General features: G+C 39.5%; 1 protein-coding gene and 1 long non-coding RNA gene across 6 annotated transcripts in view; one reads left to right on the top strand and one right to left on the bottom strand.

Moving 5' to 3' along the window:
• The window catches only part of FRY (FRY microtubule binding protein), a 329207-nt gene that overhangs the window by 213611 nt on the left and 95691 nt on the right, over nt 1-19905 (bottom strand). The window contains exon 1 of one of the 5 annotated variants that reach the window (XM_082366280.1): nt 10655-12482. The exons of the other annotated variants lie outside the window; for them this stretch is intronic. Coding sequence (XP_082222406.1) covers nt 10655-10715 — 61 coding nt within the window. The 5' untranslated portion in view covers nt 10716-12482. Of the gene's footprint in view, nt 1-10654; nt 12483-19905 lie in introns of those variants that run through there. 5 annotated transcript variants of the gene reach the window in all.
• LOC309616107 lies at nt 4386-8819 on the top strand. Its single transcript, XR_014237285.1, has 2 exons — nt 4386-4714; nt 5040-8819. It is a non-coding gene; the product is annotated as an uncharacterized lncRNA (long non-coding RNA).

Here is a 19905-nt window from a genome sequence, read left to right as displayed (position 1 = left end):
AAAGAAAATGGTTTACTTTTTTTTTTTAAAGTATCCTGAGATAGTATGTAGTAACTGTTCAAAGTAGGTACTCCTCCTAGAAATGGAGGTCTATTTAAACAACTTTACTTTCTAGAGATCTAAGTAACCTTATCTTTCAAAATAGGAGTAAACTGATTAGATTTCTTTGTTCACAGTTGGATATACGTTATTCTTTCTGCTGGTTCTCGGTGCCTCGTTCATTTTGGAGGTTTGGAGAGCAAACCCCTTTTGTAACCAAGAACTGGGTCCTTCTTTAGGGCCATACGTCCCCCCCTCAATCCCTCCTTTCCTGTAAGACTCATTTTGTTTACTGGGATTACAGGAACATTTCATAAAACATAAACCAAGGATGACGCAGCTACTGTGAGAACGTGTCACACTGTGTATAGATCAATAATAAATTGTCCACTAATGCATTTATGAGGGCACTTAAGAAATGGCATTTTAAAGGGACTGCAAGTACTCAAAATGACCAGAAACCCTGAGGGTCATGAAAAGTAAATTAGGACGAAAAGAAAAAACCCTCCAACTATGATCAGATGAATTATTTTCCTCTGAAGAGTATTATTAAGAAGTGGAGGGCCTCCCTGGTGGCACAGTGGTTAAGAATCCGCTTGCCAATGCAGGGAACATGGGTTTGAGCCCTGGGCCGGGAAGATCCCACATGCCGCGGAGCAACTAAGCCCGTGCACCACAACTACTGAGCCTGCACTCTATAGCCCGTGAGCCACAACTGCTGAGCCCGTGCGCCACAACTACTGAAGCTCGCGTGCCTAGAGCCTGTGCTCCACAACAAGAGAAGCCACTGCAATGAGAAGCCCGTGCACCACAACGAAGAGTAGCTCCCGCTCGCCGCAACTAGAGAAAGCCCGCGCGCAGCAACGAAGACCCAATGCAGCCAAAAATAAATAAATAAATAAATAAAAAGGAGAAGTGGAAGATATTGGGATAAGAAGAAACAATTAGCTTGAGCAACAGAAAAATATTTAAGGGATAGAAGATTCCTAAATAATATTATATATTTCAAAGTAGGTCAAGAAAAGACTACTAGGCAAAAATACTCAGAAATAATTTTTGCCTTGGAAGAGAAATATATTCAAAGACATGTTAAGTTCTGCTTAATTAATTTCCATAAAGTTCTAATAATGTGAAATGTTCCTCCCATTTTTGTTGATTAAATACATTCCTGCTTTCTCTTACACTATTTAGCTCTCTATTCTATAGTTCTCAAATTGTGTTCCTTCAAGTTTCAGGGTTCACAAGATATCTCTAGGACAATTAATATCTTTAATCCTCAAAAATAATCCTAGAAGGTCAAACAATCTCCCTTTTACAGATAAGACCATGTAGGTTCAGAGAGGTTACATGATTTTCCCAAGGTCACAGAGTGGTTGACTCAGGATCTGAACCCATGTTTACCTGACAGCATATCTTGTGAGCTTCCCGTATCACCCTGTCTTAAAACATAGCAGTTGCTTGTGATGAAAACTAAATAATATAAGTCCCTTTACCCACCCACAAGGTTTTTCCCCTGGCATTAACTAGTTTGGGGACTTCAAGGGATGACAAGATAAAATATAAATGTTGTAATTTGGAGAATGAGGCTTCTTATGGATTAGTATAGATGGTTATTTTCTAGAAAGACTCATACAACCTCCAGCCATGGGTCCCCTGCCAAGTTGTATGTCTTCTTGACCTTGAATGCATCTTTTAGCCATTAGAGGAGGCTGAGAAAGGCTAGGAGTACAAAAAAGAATCAAGAATTGAAGACCCGGGACTTCTCTGGCTGTCCAGTGGTTAAGACTTCGCCTTCCAACGCAGGGGGTGCGGGTTCGATCCCTGGTCGGGAAGCTAAGATCTCACGTGCCTCACGGCCAAAACACCAAAACATAAAACAGAAGCAATATTGTAACAATTCAATAAAGACTTTAAAAAATGGTCCACATCAAAAAAAATCTTAAAAAAAAAAGAATTGAGGACCCATATAAACATATGAAATCTGATTAATGACACACCTTAGAAAGGTCTAGAGACTATTCTTTCCTGATGATATAACCTTTAACTGGTTGTTATCCTAAGAAGAAGCAAGTGAACTTGAAGGCACAGTTCTCTGTGTTTACTTCAATCTGCTGCCTCTCAAAACTGTTTTTGTCTTTGGTCTCCCAAAGACTGAATACCTTGGAGAGAGTGAAAAAGTTCAGTAAAGAGAGAGTAAGCATCAAGTCACTGCCCTGTTTTCTTTCTCTCTTCCTTTACCTTCCAGTATTTTATCTTAGAGAAATGACAGTAACACTTCAGTGATTTCCTTTATAAACGTCTGTCATCTGCTAAGATGCAATTACATGGACTTTCCCCTGATCTTCAAAGTAAGTACTGTCATCAGAGCCTGAAAGAACATTTGCCAAGATCTGTGAGCAAAGGAAGATGAGGTTACATTGACATTTCAAGGTCCTTCCTCACCAAAAGGAGATAGAATAACCTGCTAGAGGCGGGATAATCCTCAATTTCAACTTCCGTCTTCTCCCGAACAGAATTGACAAGGGGCTCTCATTCATGTGGCCCTCGCTGGCCATCCTCTCCTCCTCTTTCTTGTATTTTCTCCTTTTTATTGTCTTCCTCTTATGGCTCATTTTATGCAGTAAAGTCTCATTAATTTGAAATTCCTTAATTTAAAATTGATGATACATTGGACAAGGCCTTGCATTCTTTTATGTTAGCTTTGAAAAAGATTTGCTGCCTTTTGATGTGAATCAGGGGTGCTCAGAAACTCTGCACATGAGATTCTCCTGGAAGGCTGGGCCCTATCTGATTCAGGGACTCTGGGGTGGGGGGCTCGAGCATTTGCATTTCTAACCAGCTCCCAGGTTATGCCAATGCTGCTGGCCTGGGGACCATATTCTGAGATCTCTGAGGAAAGCAAAGGGGACCAATTAATCCAGTTGATAGAAGTGTTTTTTTTTGAAAATGCAAGTTTTTATTATCATTACTATTTTTTTTCACTTTGTTTCTACATTGTGTTTTTCAGAAGTATTTTTCATTCCTTTTGCCTATAGCAAAACATATGCTTCATGAACTCCAACTAAGTTAATGCTTTGTAGGCCAAACAGAGGAAGAGCACTGAATGGAGAGTCCAAGGTCTGAGCCCCAGCACAGCTGTGTGTGTCCCTGGGAGAGGAAGCTGCAACAACTGGTCTTTGCTCTCCTTACCTGTCCTTCTTAAAGAGGCCAGGCCTCGTTGTCCTTTCTAGCTCCAGTATTCTATGACTGTATAAAAATATGCACTGACGCCGCATAAAACATCACTTATTCAAACACTTGCCTTCCCTGGAATTAATATAAATCAGTGAGATTCCATTGTCTGTCTTCTCTGTAGAGGAAAGCTTGACAAATACTCCTGACCCTTCCAGGTCTACCTCCATTTCTGCTCTGGTTCCCACCCACCTTTCTGAGACTGGCAACTCCCTACACTCCAGGTAGACACAAGAGGAAACCTGACTTCATGCCTAGCTGTAAATTCAGGACTCGTGTCAACATTTTTTCAAAAACATTAGGTGCTGAGAGTCTGCCTTTCACAAATCCCTGTAGTAGACCTAGAAGGACAGAGGCATCAACTCTGTTCCCGGCCACCGATGCGCCAGACTTTGTGGAATAGATGGCATCTGACCCAAGGCTTCAAGGACAGGTAGGACCCTGACAGGCAGAGATGAGAAAGGCGCGACCCACGGGAGGGCTCAGCATGGCAGGTGCCTGGAGGCATCTGCTGAGGGTCTCTTGTCCTCTCCTCCCTCACCCTCCCACCACGCATCCCCCTCACAGCACACACGCACTCTGTCTTCACCAAGGAACTGAGAAGTTCTCAAGAACAGGACCACATCTTGTCTTTATCTCAAGCACTGAGCACAATGCCTGGCGTAATTAATTAAACCATTGTGCTTACTTAATGGAACTACACCCATCTGATTCCACAGTACCCAGTCTTCGTGTGAATGAAATCACTGAACAAGTATATATATGAACAACTTCAACTCCTAAGTCCTATAAAAATGTAGGTGTTTGTCTTTCTCCAAGTCTCCATCCAGTTGGTTTGCAGTGGGAGCTGTTCCACATGTAGATGTATTGTTGATGAGATCACGGAGGGAGGTGAGTTCCTCGACCTCCTACTCCACCATCTTGACCTCCTCCTGTGCATAATTTTTTTTTAATTAACTTATTTTATTTATTTATTTATTTTTGGCTGCGTTGGGTTTTCGTTGCTGCGCGCGGGCTTTCTCTAGTTGCGGCGAGCAGGGGCTACTCTTCGTTGCGGTGCGCAGGCTTCTCATTGCAGTGGCTTCTCTTATTGTGGAGCACAGGCTCCAGGCACACAGGCTTCAGTAGTTGTGGCACGCGGGCTCTAGAGCGCAGGCTCAGTAGTAGTGGTGCACGGGCTTAGTTGCTCCGCGGCATGTGGGATCTTCCCGGCCCAGGGCTCGAACCCGTGTCCCCTGCATTGGCAGGCAGATTCTTAGCCACTGTGCCACCAGGGAAGCCCCTGTGCATAATTTTTTAATGGGGAGACAATAAGGGGAATTTTCTATCCAAATGACAACTTCCTCTTCCCTAGTCTTTCTCCTTTGCCATTATATCATGTCAATAATAAATATTCATTGCCTTACCCACTTTTTATATCACTTAAAAGTATTCAGGGGCTTCCGTGGTGGCGCAGTGGTTGAGAGTCTGCCTGCCAATGCAGGGGACACGGGTTCCAGCCCTGGTCTGGGAGGATCCCACATGCCGTGGAGCAACTGGGCCCATGGGCCACGGCTGCTGAGCCTGAGCGTCTGGAGCCTCTGCTCCGCAACAGGAGAGGCCACAATGGTGAGAGGCCCGCGCACCGTGATGAAGAATGGCCCCCACTTGCCGCAACTGGAGAAAGCCCTCCACAGAAACGAAGACCCAACACAGCCAAAAATAAAAAAATAAAAAAATAAAAAATAATAAATAAAAAATTTAAAAAAAAAGTATTCAGTACTTTACAGTTTTTTCATCATCCTAATAAATACCTTTGGCTTGAAAAAAATGTAGGTTTTTAATTCTTATTATTAGAATTAAGATCTTGGATGACAAGTCAACGAGTTTGGATTCTATTTGGAGCTAGCAGGTTTCTGGGAGGAATGCTGATCGATATTGCTGTGTAGGATGGGCTGAAAAAGGGCTGTTTGAGGGACAACACAAATTAAAGATCACTGTACCAACTCTGAGAAAAACAATGAAGGTGGGAACCTGTATAGGGCCCATCAGAGCAGAAAGGAAGGTCCTACATCTTACAGAGATGATCTGAAATCCTGTCACATCACGATTTTCCATTAAGAAAATCATGCAAGATATGTTTCCCTGGTGAGATGTTATAATGATTAAGGCATTGGAGAAACTTTTTTAGAATAGTGACTCTAGAAGCTTTCTCAAAATTCCCCCCCTGTGGCAGGATACTAGTCAGGGTTCTTGTCCCCAAGCACTGAAAACTGTTGGCTAGGTATTCCTGGGAATAGCAGAGGGGTTCCCAGTCTCCTAGCGCTAGAACAGAGCAGCAGGGCAGAGAGGGAATTGTATCTTGCCCTATGTCCATGCTCATCAAGTTTTCAAAACAGCAGAGCTAATATCCATTTACAAGAAACAATGGGGATGTAGGAACAAGTTAAATGTCACCCTAAGGAAGCAAGTGAAATAATCCAGAATTGGGTCCATTTTATAAGCAAAGTGCACTAATGTCTACCAATCAATGGAAGAGATAAAAATAGTATGATTAAAGGAGACTTAGGAGACAGAACAACCAAATATAACGTGCAAACCTTCTTTGAATCGTGACTTGAGCAAACCAACTGTTAGAAGACATTTAAAAAAATGACAAAGCAATTTGAATATGAACTGGATATTAGGTAATATCAAAGAATCATGGTTAACTTTGTTAGGAATGATAACAGCATTGTGGGCAGGTTAATAAATACCTATATTTTCTAGACTGTATATTGATTATATGGAGTTCAATGAAATGATGTCCATATTTGATTCAAAATACTTAAGAGAAAAAAGGTATACATGAAGTAAACATGATTAAATCTTGATAACTGTTAAATCTGAGTGATGGAGATGCGTTGTATATTGTACTATTCTTTCTCCTTTTGTGTTTGTTTGAAAATTTTTCATAATAAAACATTTTTAAAAGATAAGGCTCATTTGTAAAAAGCTTCCTTTATTGCCTTATAGCGGGCAATAATGAAGGAATGCTATCTTAGAACCTCAATTCAAAAAATAAATTATTATATAAGAAAACTGAACACCATCTATAATCTAGGTTTGATCACGTAAGTTAGAATGTTCACTAAGATTTCAAGTCCAGCTACATCCTTTCACATTAACTGTGTTGGACCGAATGGTGTGTATCTTGGAGCATTTACACTTACAACACACAGCAAGGGTGAATACAGGTGGGATGTCATTTCCCTAGGTGTCCTTTTTCATACTTGTGTTATGATATTTCAGAAATATTTTTGTCTGAAAATACTATGAATGCAATCAGTTAATCAATTTGCTACAAATGAGTCCTTAATATGGATAAGGTGCTCTGCAAAGTTCAGTGGAGAATACAAAGATAAATTTAAAGTGACAATTTGAAAGATTTTTAAAATTTAGTACATTCAGTCACAAGGTGCCACAAGACAGTGTCAGGTTGATGAGTCAATGGACGAGCACATGAATTTAGGAGAGCATTCATTAATTTGTTCATTGACTCGGTCATCAACTATTTACTAAAAGCCCACTCTGCTCCAAGCAGTGTGCCAGCTGCAGGGGGGGAAGGCAGGTACAACTCCTGTCCTCATACAGCTGATGGTACGTGGGGTATGTGGGGGAGATAGGCATTACATAATAAATACACCCAGAAAGAGAACCACATATCGAAGTGCTATGAGGGCTGCTGAAGAGAGAAACAGGGGGAAAAGACGCAGAGACACAGAAAACAAACTTATGGTTACCAAAGGAGAAAGGGGGGCGGGGGAGGGATAAATTACAAACTTGGGATTAACAGATACACACTACTGTATGTAAAATAGATAAACAACAAGGACCTACTGTATAGCAAAGGGAACTGTATTCAGTATCTTGTAATAACCTATAATGGAAAAGACTCTGAAAAAGAACATACATATATATAACGGAATCATTTTGCTGTATACCTGAAACACTGTAAATCAGCTATACTCCAATGAAAAAAAATCCTACGAGAGAGAGAGACAGACAGACAGGGTGGACATATCTGTGACTATGGGGTCAGGGCAGGACCGTCTGGGGTGGTGACATTGACACTGAGACCTAGAAATTACTGACGATAGATACAGTCAGAGAAGGCTTCAAGGCAGAAGAGAATGAGGGCAAAGTGGGGGAAAAGGACGCCTCACGGTGTCTCTTGCTCACTTCCTTCTGGTTTTATGAGAGGCTCTTCTGGCCAGACACTCCTTGGCACTTCCTTTTGCTGACAGCCTCCATCCCCTTTACCCAGCTTTGCCCTCCTGCAGAGTGCCGGCCACCTCTTGATATATAGTGATATATTTTGTATTTGTTTTCTATCTGTCTCCTCTACTACACTTAAGTACAACAAGGGCAAAGAATTTGTGTAATTCCTCTTGTATCCTCACTTTCCAGCTTAATAGCCAGTACTCAGTAAATATTTTTTGCATTAAGGAGGAAGGAAGCATTAAGATATATAGGGTCACGAACTGTCTCCAGCCTAGCATCTCTATATTCAACCCAAGACTCACATCAAGTCTACTGGGAGAGCTCTTTCTGCCACCTAACAGGACGCTGACAAATAAAGCACCAAGATGCCCAGGAGGAGAGTATTATATCAAGGACGACAGCACGTCATTTCAGTAGAGAAGTTGACTAATGGTGTGTTGAGGATGGCTGGCTTATGAAATCTTTACGGCAGAGTTTGTCAAGCGCTGGTTGTGACCCATTACTCAATCATGAAACCAACCGAGTGGGTGCTGACCAGCATGACTGCAATGAAACAGAATAGAAAACTGTAGAAGGAAAAACAGCAGAGCGAGGACACCCTGCACAGTGAGGCAAAGCACTGCTTCGCGACACTTTTGTTTCCAGTCTCTGTCTGTGCCCACAGATATGTATGTGTGTGTGTGCTCTGGGCCATAACGCAAAATGTGTTTCTCACTGTGGGTCATGGCCAAGAAGGCTCTAGAGGCTGCAGGAACAGCAGTCATTTGTAGGCTGCTGTCTAGGCGTTAGACTCAGGTCCACCCAAAAGGACAGACCCAGCTTCTTGAACTATTTTATTAGAACCATGTTTAAGCCAGAATCAAGGGTAAGAGAACAGAAGTTTCTGCAGCTGCATTAGCGGGCGCATGACACAGGGACCCAACCTGAAGGGACAATGAAGACAGGGCAGGCTGGATGTGTGGGGACGGCCACCAGAAAGCAGGGCCAGGCACTGCCCTTTTTTGACATTAAAGGTCACGAACCAAAGTTTTAGCTGTTCCCCTTCAGGATACCCTTGGAGACTACATGATGCAGGGCGGGAGGTGAGGGGACTTGAAAAGGAGTCCGATCCTACATATGTCTTTGTTAATATAATATATATCCTATAACAATATACATACAGGGGGTGGGATGAATTGGGAGATTGGGATTGACATACATACACCAATATGTATAAAATAGATAACTAATGAGAACCTGCTATATAGCACAGGGAACTCTACATCACTTTGCTGTACAGTAGGAACTAACACAGCATTGTAAAACAACTATACCCCCAATTAATAAATTAATTAATTAAATTAAATAAAGCATGCTACTCTGCAAAAAAATATACATACACATCAGTATAATATACATTACAATATGCATTCTACTATAAAATATATACACATATATATGTATGCAATAATCTACATATACATATGTATAATATAGATGTTATGCATATACATTATTAATACATATGATAACACAAGATATGCTTGCAACATCTAGAGTGAGAGAAGGACTTCCAGTGCAGGGTATACTATAGAAACTCTATAATTTGTCCATGAATTAACTGAATAACTGAAATCCTTTATAGTCTGGTTAGTTTTTGATTTTGTCAAGATCAAAATACTTATTAAATTCCTGGTTCATATGTGCTTATTTATTTAGATGTCAACTCATTTAATAAAAAATATTTTAGGTTTTATTAAATTCTTAAGTAGTTATGGAACTGTACAATGACTGTAAAATTCACTTGATACATGCCTACCATAAGTTTATCATCTAAGGCAATGATAAATCTACCAATTCATAGAAAACATATTAGTTGTTACTGATCTCTTAGCAGTTAAGTTTATATATTGTGAGCAAGAAAGACAATGAGTTAAAGAGAAGTTGAGATGGCTACCAGAGCATGGGAGTGGTCTGTCCAGGGGTAACACAGCAAGGGTCAGTAACATTTCCAAGAGACATCAAACAACAAAAGTATTAAGCATTTCACATAAGTCCTATTACAATGGAGCATTTTTTCCAAATGCATCCATACGTTTTGTCTTTTAACTTGTATGCTTGTTATACATGAAAAAAAATCTCCTGAGAGAATAAAAGTTTCCTAACATACACTCCACTTTTATAAACTATAAGGGGTAAATTAATGACTAATAGAGATTTTATTCCTAGAAACAGAATGGTATTATATGTAAATATCTATAGTCTCATTAGAGATAGTGTAGGATAATTGACAAGTAATTAAGTCTCCCAAATCATTAATAAACAAAATGTTTCTTCTCTATTAGAGCAGTATGTTGTGCCTTTACCACTTACAAATTAACTTTTCCTCCACCTTCATTAAATAGAAAGTTAAATGGTGGATATCCAAGATGCATGTAATTAACTCTGTGTCATGGAAGTTTCCTCTCATTAAATTTTTGGAACTCTTGTACAATATTGCTTACAAGGTTATGCTAGAGCTAATGTAACCAGGCTATTACTTGCACAAAGAAAAGGCAGCAGCATGCAATTTGGACCCAGTTAATGTTGGTTAACATATGGTATCCTGTTTTTTAGTTCATAAAAAAGAAAAAACATTTTTTAAATGTTGGAGAAGGCTAGGCCAAAAGCAAAGGAAAAACTGCTTTAGGCCCATTTCAATGTTTGAAAGAAAACAAATAAGGATATTTACAACAGTATTTAGAAGAGATCAAGCATAAACCCTACCTCTGCTGTAATATTAAATGTGATGGTATTGACTATTTTCCAAATACATGTTAGCAATTTTTACAGATTAGCAATTTTATAGAACAGATAGTCATATCGAATCTTTTAGTGAAACTTCAGTGCACAGAAAAATTCCATGACATCATGGCTTTGTTGTTCCATAGACTCATGTATAAAACTGACCAAATCTTACCTCAGAAACATTGCAATCCCAAACAGAAACCCTAAAGGGTATCATTCTTGTCTCTGAACAGTGACATTATAAGTAATTCCCTGCATGGAGATGCAGGTGCTCCTCCCACCCCCATCCATGGTAAGCTTTAGGAAAATCCTCCCTACACCCAGCGCTTCATAACCAGTTACCCACTCTGCACAATTCACAGCCTTTCATACCTACCAAGCCCTTTTATGAAGCTGATCACACAGGATTGTCTCCAACAAGCTGTCGTAATCTCCATGAGCCTGAAAAGGAGCCCGAACTCACAGTCTGGAACCGTTAACACAGACTACGTTCCAAAGCAGAAAAAGAGAATGACCAAGTCCATGGTCCTCCTGCTCTCTGCCACCGTAAGTGTCTCGGCCACAAGGTAGGGCTCTTTTATTTCTGGTTCAAGGTGTATTTTTAGTCAGGTGCTAAAGACCTACAGTAGAAGACAAACTAAAACAGGCCTTCCGTCCAGGGCACGCTGTTCATACCAATGGGACAATTTTTAGCTGCACAGTAAGACAGTGACCCGCAACTAGCAAAGTGCCTGTATGTCTATATTTAACCGCAAGAACATACTATGCTGCCAGATTAGTCAAGCCGCTTACAGCACTCCAGGAACATGAGCCTGACCTCCACAGCGCACCACAAACAGTTCACGCATTCCGATTCCACACACAACCCATGCAGCCGACCCACCGGGCCGCAGGAGTGTTCCTGGGACCAAAGAAATACAAGAGCAAAGATAACACAGGGTGGGTGATAAACCGTTGCTTTGGGAACCAGGATCTCTTGGCCACAAGTGTGAACAGCTTTAAACAGCTTAAGTTCTTACAGACAAAACCAACAGCAGAGAATCCCTATTTGAAGCCAAGAGTCAGTGAGAAACTATACACCCTTAAGGAAAACGAAACACTGAACATCTGTTAACATAACGAGTAAAGGAAAGTGATTGGGTTTAAATCTATAGTTATATTATTTTAAAAGGCACAGCCGAAATCGACTTGTTAAAAACTTAATTTATAACACCAAGAAGGAGCCAACATTGGTGAGCGTTGAATGTTCTATCTTCAAAAGAAAACAGGTTTAGGCCAATGAGGAGATTGGGAAGGAAAATGCAAAGTTACTTAAAAACAAAATAGAAGTGTAACTAACTGATCTTTCAGTGGGCATTATTTCCGGCAGAAGAATTTTATGAGGGTCAGTGAAAATCTATTTCTTCACTAACACAGCTGTGAAGAGCACAAAACCCAAGTCATTTTCTATTTTTGATTTGCTCAGGGTAATTGAAGGTTTGCTCTAGCAACATAGGTTGGAATTACAAAACAGCATGGTATGGGGAATTGACTGATGAACGGAAACATTTCACAGGAAGGAGAAAAATGTCCACATTACCAAAATGAACACTCCAAGTGTTTCAGGCAAGCTAAACACCAGCAAAGATGCCCCCATGGTACCACTGTGTCTTACACATCCAGGGTTTATAACGCCTTTTTTAAAGAGTTGACTGAGATGCCTATGTGGCATTTGGTTTATGTTTTGCTAAAAGGGGCCAAAACAATTACAAGTGTGCCTAGGGAGGTATCTGAGTTTTGAGTAATAAGAATTCTTCTTCAATTCTCCTCTTTCTGGATCTAAATTGGAATCAAGACTCAACTGAAAATTTGCACTTTGTCAGCTTCAAGTCTCTAGTGCTATTATTAGATCAACCTTTCAAATGATGTGACTGTCATTCAATTAAAAAAAGTTACTTAAAAGAGCCTCATACCAATAAGAAAAAAAGTATCTATCATTTTATTTTTTCACTCTTTTTACAGATACCAATTACCAAACAGTATTTAAGGGAAGTGCAAGAGAGAAAGAGGTAGAAAAAAGAATTAACATTAGTGAGACATGGAACTGGATTCAGGTACTCTGCCAGGCACTTTTCATGTATTACTTCATTCAATCCTCACAGCAACCTTATAAGGTAGGCATTACCAACTCCATTTTACAGTTGATGAAAAGGATTAAAAATAAGATTGCTCAAGGTCATTCAAATACAGGGTTGTCAGACTCGAGTCACTACACTTATTTTTATTCTAGTACATTCCTTACTATGAATTGGAACTTCTAAACAATGGTAACCTTAGAGTATTTGTTTTTGTATACATTTAGGAGGAGCCCCCAAGTAATCTACTTTTTAATCCAGAAATTTCACATATCCCAAACCCAGCTGAATGCCAGAGAGTCTAGTCTCCTTTGATGCCCTCCATGGTTTGTTCGTGCTTCTGTGGTAACCTGGCCCTTACCAGTTTGGGGAACATCCTTAGGGCATAAACCACATTGTTCTCATCTTTGGATGCCTAGTAGAGTTGAATTAATGAGTAATAGAAGGTGTCTTTTAGAGTCAAAACAGATGACGCAAAGTCCATCCATTAAAGCTCAGAGTCTTTGTTATTAAGAATTCCCACCTCACCTCACCCATCTCCACTCAGAGCTTATTTCTCCTACGGTACACATCATTTTAACCATCTTGCCCTTGCCTCAATCTATGTTAGACTGAAAACATCAGATCATGGATGGGTGAAGGCTCCTACAGCACACTAACAGTTGAGTAAGTGACAGCTGTCAGCTCATGGCTGATATTGATAGAAAAATCAGAAAACAACGACAAAAAGCAGACATAAAACTTGGGAAGGATAGCAGCCTTAGGATATTTTAGTATAACAAGAGAGAGCCCTTAACATTTCAAGAGCGCTAAAGGTAGCCATATATGATGAATCTTTAATAATTAATACATGTGCTGATGATCTGAATTCATTTAGACATGGTTAAATTAAGATAGCATACAATAGCACAGATACAGCACAGAGAATAATAAAGTACACTTTACAAAGAATTCTATTCAAAATTATTAAATTGAAATGTTTTGACACTTCAAGGGTTAAGCTTCATGACTTGGAGAAATTTACTCAGAGATCATTTGTCCCCCGATGATGTTACATAAATGTTAGGCATTTTAAACGATATTAATGTAATCTAAGTTTAATCAATAACATACACTGGACTGCTGGCATGCTTAACTGATAGTTCCATAATAACCCTCAAATATTAATTGAATGATGACTTTAAAAGTTGATGCTTTTTATTACTTTAAAAGTTAATCTAATCATCTCACACCGGTCAGAATGGCCATCATCAAAAAATCTACAAACAATAAATGCTGGAGAGGGTGTGGAGAAAAGGGAACCCTCTTGCACTGTTGGTAGGAATGTAAATTGATACAGCCACTATGGAAAACAGTATGGAGGTTCCTTAAAAAACTAAAAATAGAACTACCATACGACCCAGCAATCCCACTACTGGGCATATGCCCTGAGAAAACCATAATTCAAAAAAAGTCATGTACCAAAATGTTCACTGCAGCTCTATTTACAATAGCCAGGGCATGGAAGCAACCTAAGTGTGCATCAACAGATGAATGGATAAAGAAGATATGGCACATATATACAATGGAATATTACTCAGCCATGAAAAGAAACGAAATGGAGTTATTTGTAGTGAGGTGGATGGACCTAGAGTCTGTCATACAGAGTGAAGTTAAGTCAGAAAGAGAAAAATACCGTATGCTAACACATATATATGGAATCTAAAAAAAAAAAAAAAAATGGTCACAAAGAACCTAGGGGCAAGACGGGAATAAAGACACAGACCTACTAGAGAATGGACTTGAGGATACGGGGAGGGGGAAGGGTAAGCTGGGACAAAGAGAGAGTGGCATGGACATATATACACTACCAAATGTAAAATAGATAGCTAGTGGGAAGCAGCCGCATAGCACAGGGAGATCAGCTCAGTGCTTTGTGACCACCTAGAGGGGTGGCATAGGGAGGGTGGGAGGGAGGGAGACACAAGAGGGAAGAGATATAGGGACATATGTATATGTATAACTGATTCACTTTGTTATAAAGCAGAAACTAACACACCATTGTAAAGCAATTATACTCCAATAAAGATGTTAAAAAAAAGTTAATCTAATATTCATAAAAATTTCCTTTCTGTTTCTGTGTGGCATGGTGGCTTGACTGCAAATATTTTTAAGGGCAAGTGAAAGTCCAAACTGGTTGCTTCTATCTTCACAAGCTTACAAGTTGCAAGGGCGTTCCTCAGTGTGTCTAGTTAACCTTATTGCTTTGGCAGACTGTTTCTAGGCTACTGACCGACTGATACTACTTCATGCTACTTTACTGGCATGAAGGTTAGATTATATAACCACTCTCATCAAATGTAGCCTATTAGACTGTATTCACCTTCCTTAATGTACAATCTAGTCTATTATGGGAAGCAAAAAATATCCTTCAGACACCAACTCAAGAAATTTTTCCAGCTTGAAGAAAAAGTCAGCATTTAAAATGGTGACACTGAACACAACCTATATCAATCAAAACCCTAAAGTCATAGGAAACTCAAGCTGATAATTCTTTTTTTTCCCCATCATTGGTCTTAAAAACTCAACATTTCTCACTGAGGCTTTAGAACCAATTTGGGATATATTTAATGAAATATTTCAGTAATGAGATGTTACATTTTATTTGCATAATCATGTGCACACTAGTCTTTCTAGAAATTTAGTAAATGCAAGTGTTAAAATATTACCACAGAAATGTGGCCGTTAATGATAGATGCCAGTGTCAAGAGGATTATCTCTTTTCACTATTTTTCCATGAGATAACATAGCACAGAATATATTCATTCACTTGGATTAACAAATCTTTCAGAGACAAAGAACCTCTGAGGCTGTCATAGGGTAGGAACCAAATTAAGTACAACATAAGCAAACATCACGTGCAGCCTTGCCCCTTCCCTGTGGAAACCGTAAGGGCAGAGAACCTTTAAAAGACAATGTGTCATTATGCTTGGAGGTAATGGCTATCAAACAGGCTTCTAGTTGTAGGTAAACACTGCCAAGCATGTCATTACCTGAAGACATATGCAGCAAACAAACGCAATCCCAAAATGTTTGCCAGGAAGGACTCTAGGAAAATACTGGTTTGTTTTGGCACAGGGAGCCTCTGGAACCCAGCCACTGTTAAAGCAGTATTCTACCAACAGGTGTGCAATACTTATTGTATACAGATTGTCTGAACCTATACAGGGGCTCTCTTTAAACCTGTGTATCACCCATGCTTTTGTAAATTACCAGGTGCACTTAAGCCCAACCTTAGAGAGGAAAATCAGAAGGGGTTCTATGCTACTGAGAAGGGAAAGAACTTAACGTGTGTTGGCAATACTCTAAATGCTTTCTCTCCAGAAACTTTTCTCTGATGATGAATCAGCTTAGTGACATTCCCCAGTCCCACAGCTATTAAGTGCAATCCCTAACTGGATCTTTCCCTGGCCTACAGTCTTTTTATTACTCTATATTGGAGGAACATTGCATTGATCCTGCTTCTTGCATTTAACTCATTTATTTTGGGGGGAGGGGCCTGACAAAAGCCCATTTACCCAAAGCTGGGGAGCTCTTAAAAAGTACAAATTCCAGTACAAATTTCACCAACTTCTGGTGAGGCTGGAATCTGTCTTTTTTAAAGGCTCCACAAGTGATTCTGATGTACAGCCAGGTTTGGAAGCTACTGGTGGCCTCTGGGAATATTTAATAATAAATGATAATTGAGTATCCTGTAAACTGTCTCCCCAGACAGGGGAATGCATAGGAGAGTTTAAAATAGTTACCATCTTGAACAGAGCTATCAAGTTGGTAACCTCATACTTACAACTCAAAACATAATGAAGAATCAGGAAGTAACCCCCCAAAACTTGGGGTTTACTTACCTTGTCCTGAACGTGATTTTCATCTTAAAACAGCCTCACAGCTTCTTTGCCCAAAGAGATGTCACAAAATCCAAGTACTTTATACAGAGTCTAATGCAAGTTCCTACTCCAAGTCTAACTTTTGTTTACACACAAATCAAGCAGGTTTTTGTTCAGTTTTTAAACCCTCAGCAAACTGGATGCAGAAAATCAAAAGGTAAGATGTGTAACAAATGATCGCTTCATAGCTGCAAAAATTCTTAAAAGCATTCGTACAATTAATGACAATGCCAAAGACAGGGCAATACCTGCCTTTAGTTCAGAGTAAGCCTCCTGGAAACCCTTAATAGTCTGTAAGGACATTTCTGACTAGCGGCCCAGAACAGAAAAGGGGGCGTCTTCACGATGTACTAGTGTGTCAATAGTAGAGGGTGAAAACTTCGAGGATTTTCATATTTTTATCCAAAACATCTAAATACTTAATACAATAAACTTGACAATAGGAGCTCAGATAGGTACATTTAAAACGAGAGTAAACAACTACTTGCATCTAAGAAAGCATCATTTAAACAAAGATTTCTGAACTTGAAGTTTTGGCCAGTCCTGAAAACATTAACCTTTTCTATAAAGTATGTAAATTCTGGTGAAATAGTTAATGGCAGGAGCTCAAGGAATTAGCTCATATCCCTTTTGACTATTCATTAAGAAAGCATATAGGAGCCAACAGTGTCTAAAAACCAGTCACATTGAACGTTGAGGAATCATTCAGCTAAGTATCCCATATCCATTTCCACCCAATGCTTATGAATCATCTTTACTGGTTTTATTTAGCAGCAAAAAAGAGACATTTCCAAAAGAGAACTTTATACAACAGAAATGTACATAGTAAGAGCACCACTATTTTGAGGACTGTAATGGTTGTTTTTCTATTAAGTTAAACTTTGCCTTTACAAGTCAGTGAAGGAGCAGGAAGAAGGCACTTAGCCGCATACATTCTTACTACTAAGGAAGCCTCTTTCTCCACGACCTTCATCTCCACAACCTTGCTCTGCCCAAGGATTCTTTGAGACAATTCAGTCTACAATATGGTCTCCACACTCCACTTTGGATTTGGGGTTGATGATATTTTTGAGAATCAAAAAATATGGCCTGAGAAAGGGTCCTCCTTCAGGTAAGATGTTAAGTGTCCAAAGCAAGGGCATCAGGGATCCACCTGCACCTAAATGAGGCAAAATAAGGAGCAGCAAGGACCCGTAAGTCCAGGTTTAAGGGATACCTGCCCCACAACTAGCCATGGGATCTTGGGCAAGTCAAGCAGCTTGAGACCCAGACTATTCATCTGCAAAGATAATGGATTCAGATGCTTACTATGAAAAAACGCCGATCTTTCTGCAGCATTTTAAAAGCAACTAAACATTCCTTAGGCTAATCTAGAGGGCTTCATTCAAAGGAGATGTCATAAATCTAGCAGGCAGAACAAGCTGAGTGCCAGAAGTCACCACTAAGCATAGTCAGTATAAGGTAACTCCCAAAATGAAATCCAGGTTTAGAACATCTTTATTTTTTTATGAAATGATTCTGCTGCCTAAAAGTCTGGGGACCTACTGAAAAATAATTCAAGATAATTTTACCTGTGCTGTTCACTACCAGCCAAATATAGCTATTAAGCGCTTGAAATGTGGTTAGTGCAACTGAGTTACTGAATTTTAATCAGTTTAAAATTGAAAACCTGATGCTTGATTCCGTTACTGGAAAAATTTTAGGTACGTTTGTAAATAATTTGCATACGTAAAACTATTTTTTTTTAAACTGTAAGTTTTATGAAATCTAAATAGAGATCAAGTATCTTTGACCAATTTGGTATTCAAATTTAGATGTGCTGGTGGTACGAGATAAATACACACTGAATTATTCCCCCAAAAGAGAATATAACATATTTCATTAATAATTTTTATGCTGATTACGTGTCAAAATGATAATATTTTAGATATACTGGACTAGGTAAAATACTAAAATTAATTTCAGATGCTTCTAAACTCTGTTTAATGTGGCCTCAAGAAAACTTTAAATTGCATAAAGCCTTCGCATTGTATTTCTATTGTACATGCTGTTCTCTAGACCAATTACCACTTGATAAAACTTAAAACATATTGGAAACAATTTTTGTGAATAAACACGGAAAGCCATTAAGAAAAGCCAGTGTTGCATATCTATGAATTAGTAAATATCTGTAGTCATAAATATTCACAAATAGGTGATAAAAATATTGATTTATTGACTCAATAAGCAAATATCTATTAATCACTTGAAAAACTGTCAGGCTAGGGGGACTTCCCTGGCGGTCCAGTGGTTAAGACTCCGAGCTTTTACTACAGGGGGTGTGGGTTCGATCCCTGGTTGGGGAACTAAGGTCTCACATGCCGCCTGGTGTGGCCAAAAAAAGAAAGAACAAAAAAAAATACAAAACAAAACAAAACAAAAAACCCAAAAAACCATCAGGCCGGGTAAGACTGGGAACTTGGTTTCAAGACTGAGGGGTGGTTACTTTTATCCCCGCTGAGAAAATTAAAGTAACTTGTCCAAGATCGCACACTCAACTGATGCCAGAAAAAAAGGAGTCAAATACAGCTCTCCTGACTCAGAAGTCTGTACTCTTCCCGCTCTACCAGATTGCCTCCTAGATGCTGAGACGCAAAAACACCATAAAAGATATCTCGGATATTAAATGCTTCCACGTGGCAGCCAAATCCATATAAAACCAAAAATATAAAACTGACTAGGAAACTGATTTTTAAACATCTTAATACTCCCTTGGCCCTGTCTCACTATATTGCCCACATTACAGTTGAGTACACACGGATTTGTGATAGCCACTGTATTACCACCATCATTCTTACTAAATATACATTTCCACCTTGCCTGCCTCTTTGGGGTCAGCACCTCACACTTCTTTGCAATTCACCTGGCTCCTACTGCAGTGTTTTGCACACAGTGTATTCTCAATGAATATTTATTCATTTGTTTATGTCTTTAATTTTTAAGCCACATCAACGTGGGAAGAAAAACTGGTAAAACGGTCTGACAATATGTCAATTCCTCATGCAGACTTGCGTTAGCAATACAGGCACACCACAATCTCGATTCACACTGTTCCCACAGCAGAATCATTTCATCAGTTAATCCCCACCTGAAACCTCGGAAGTACTTTGAGTGCTGGGGAAAATGGGATCCTATTCAAGCAGAAAGCTAAACTGGCAGATGTGCATCTGAAGCTTTGGTGGGCTTCTATTTCATTCCAGGAGGTAGTTCTGGAATTCCCTTCAGCTGCTCTGGCCAGCCACCCCACCACTCCTCTCCTTTGCTTCTTCACTCCAACTACACACTTTTTGCTTGACATACCTTTTCCTCCCAATCCTGCCAACACATCTTCTCTTTCAAAGACGTTTTACAAATCCGACTTGTACCACAAAACCTCCCTTAACCAAATAAAAGGGAAACAGTTCTTTTCCTCACCCAATTACATCCTGGGATGCAATAACTTTGAGCTCTCAGACTGGAAAGGGATGGAAATATTTAAATATGTATCTATATGAGTGGAGTTTTGTTACTGTATAACTTCTCCGTTTAAAGTATCGATATTATTTCTGTCC

This window comes from Balaenoptera borealis (assembly GCF_965194805.1).
Source record: "Balaenoptera borealis genome assembly, chromosome: 18".
In the NCBI taxonomy this organism is placed as follows: domain Eukaryota; kingdom Metazoa; phylum Chordata; class Mammalia; order Artiodactyla; family Balaenopteridae; genus Balaenoptera; species Balaenoptera borealis.
Note: the sequence above shows the minus strand (reverse complement) of the source record. Positions and strands in the feature narration are given on the sequence as shown.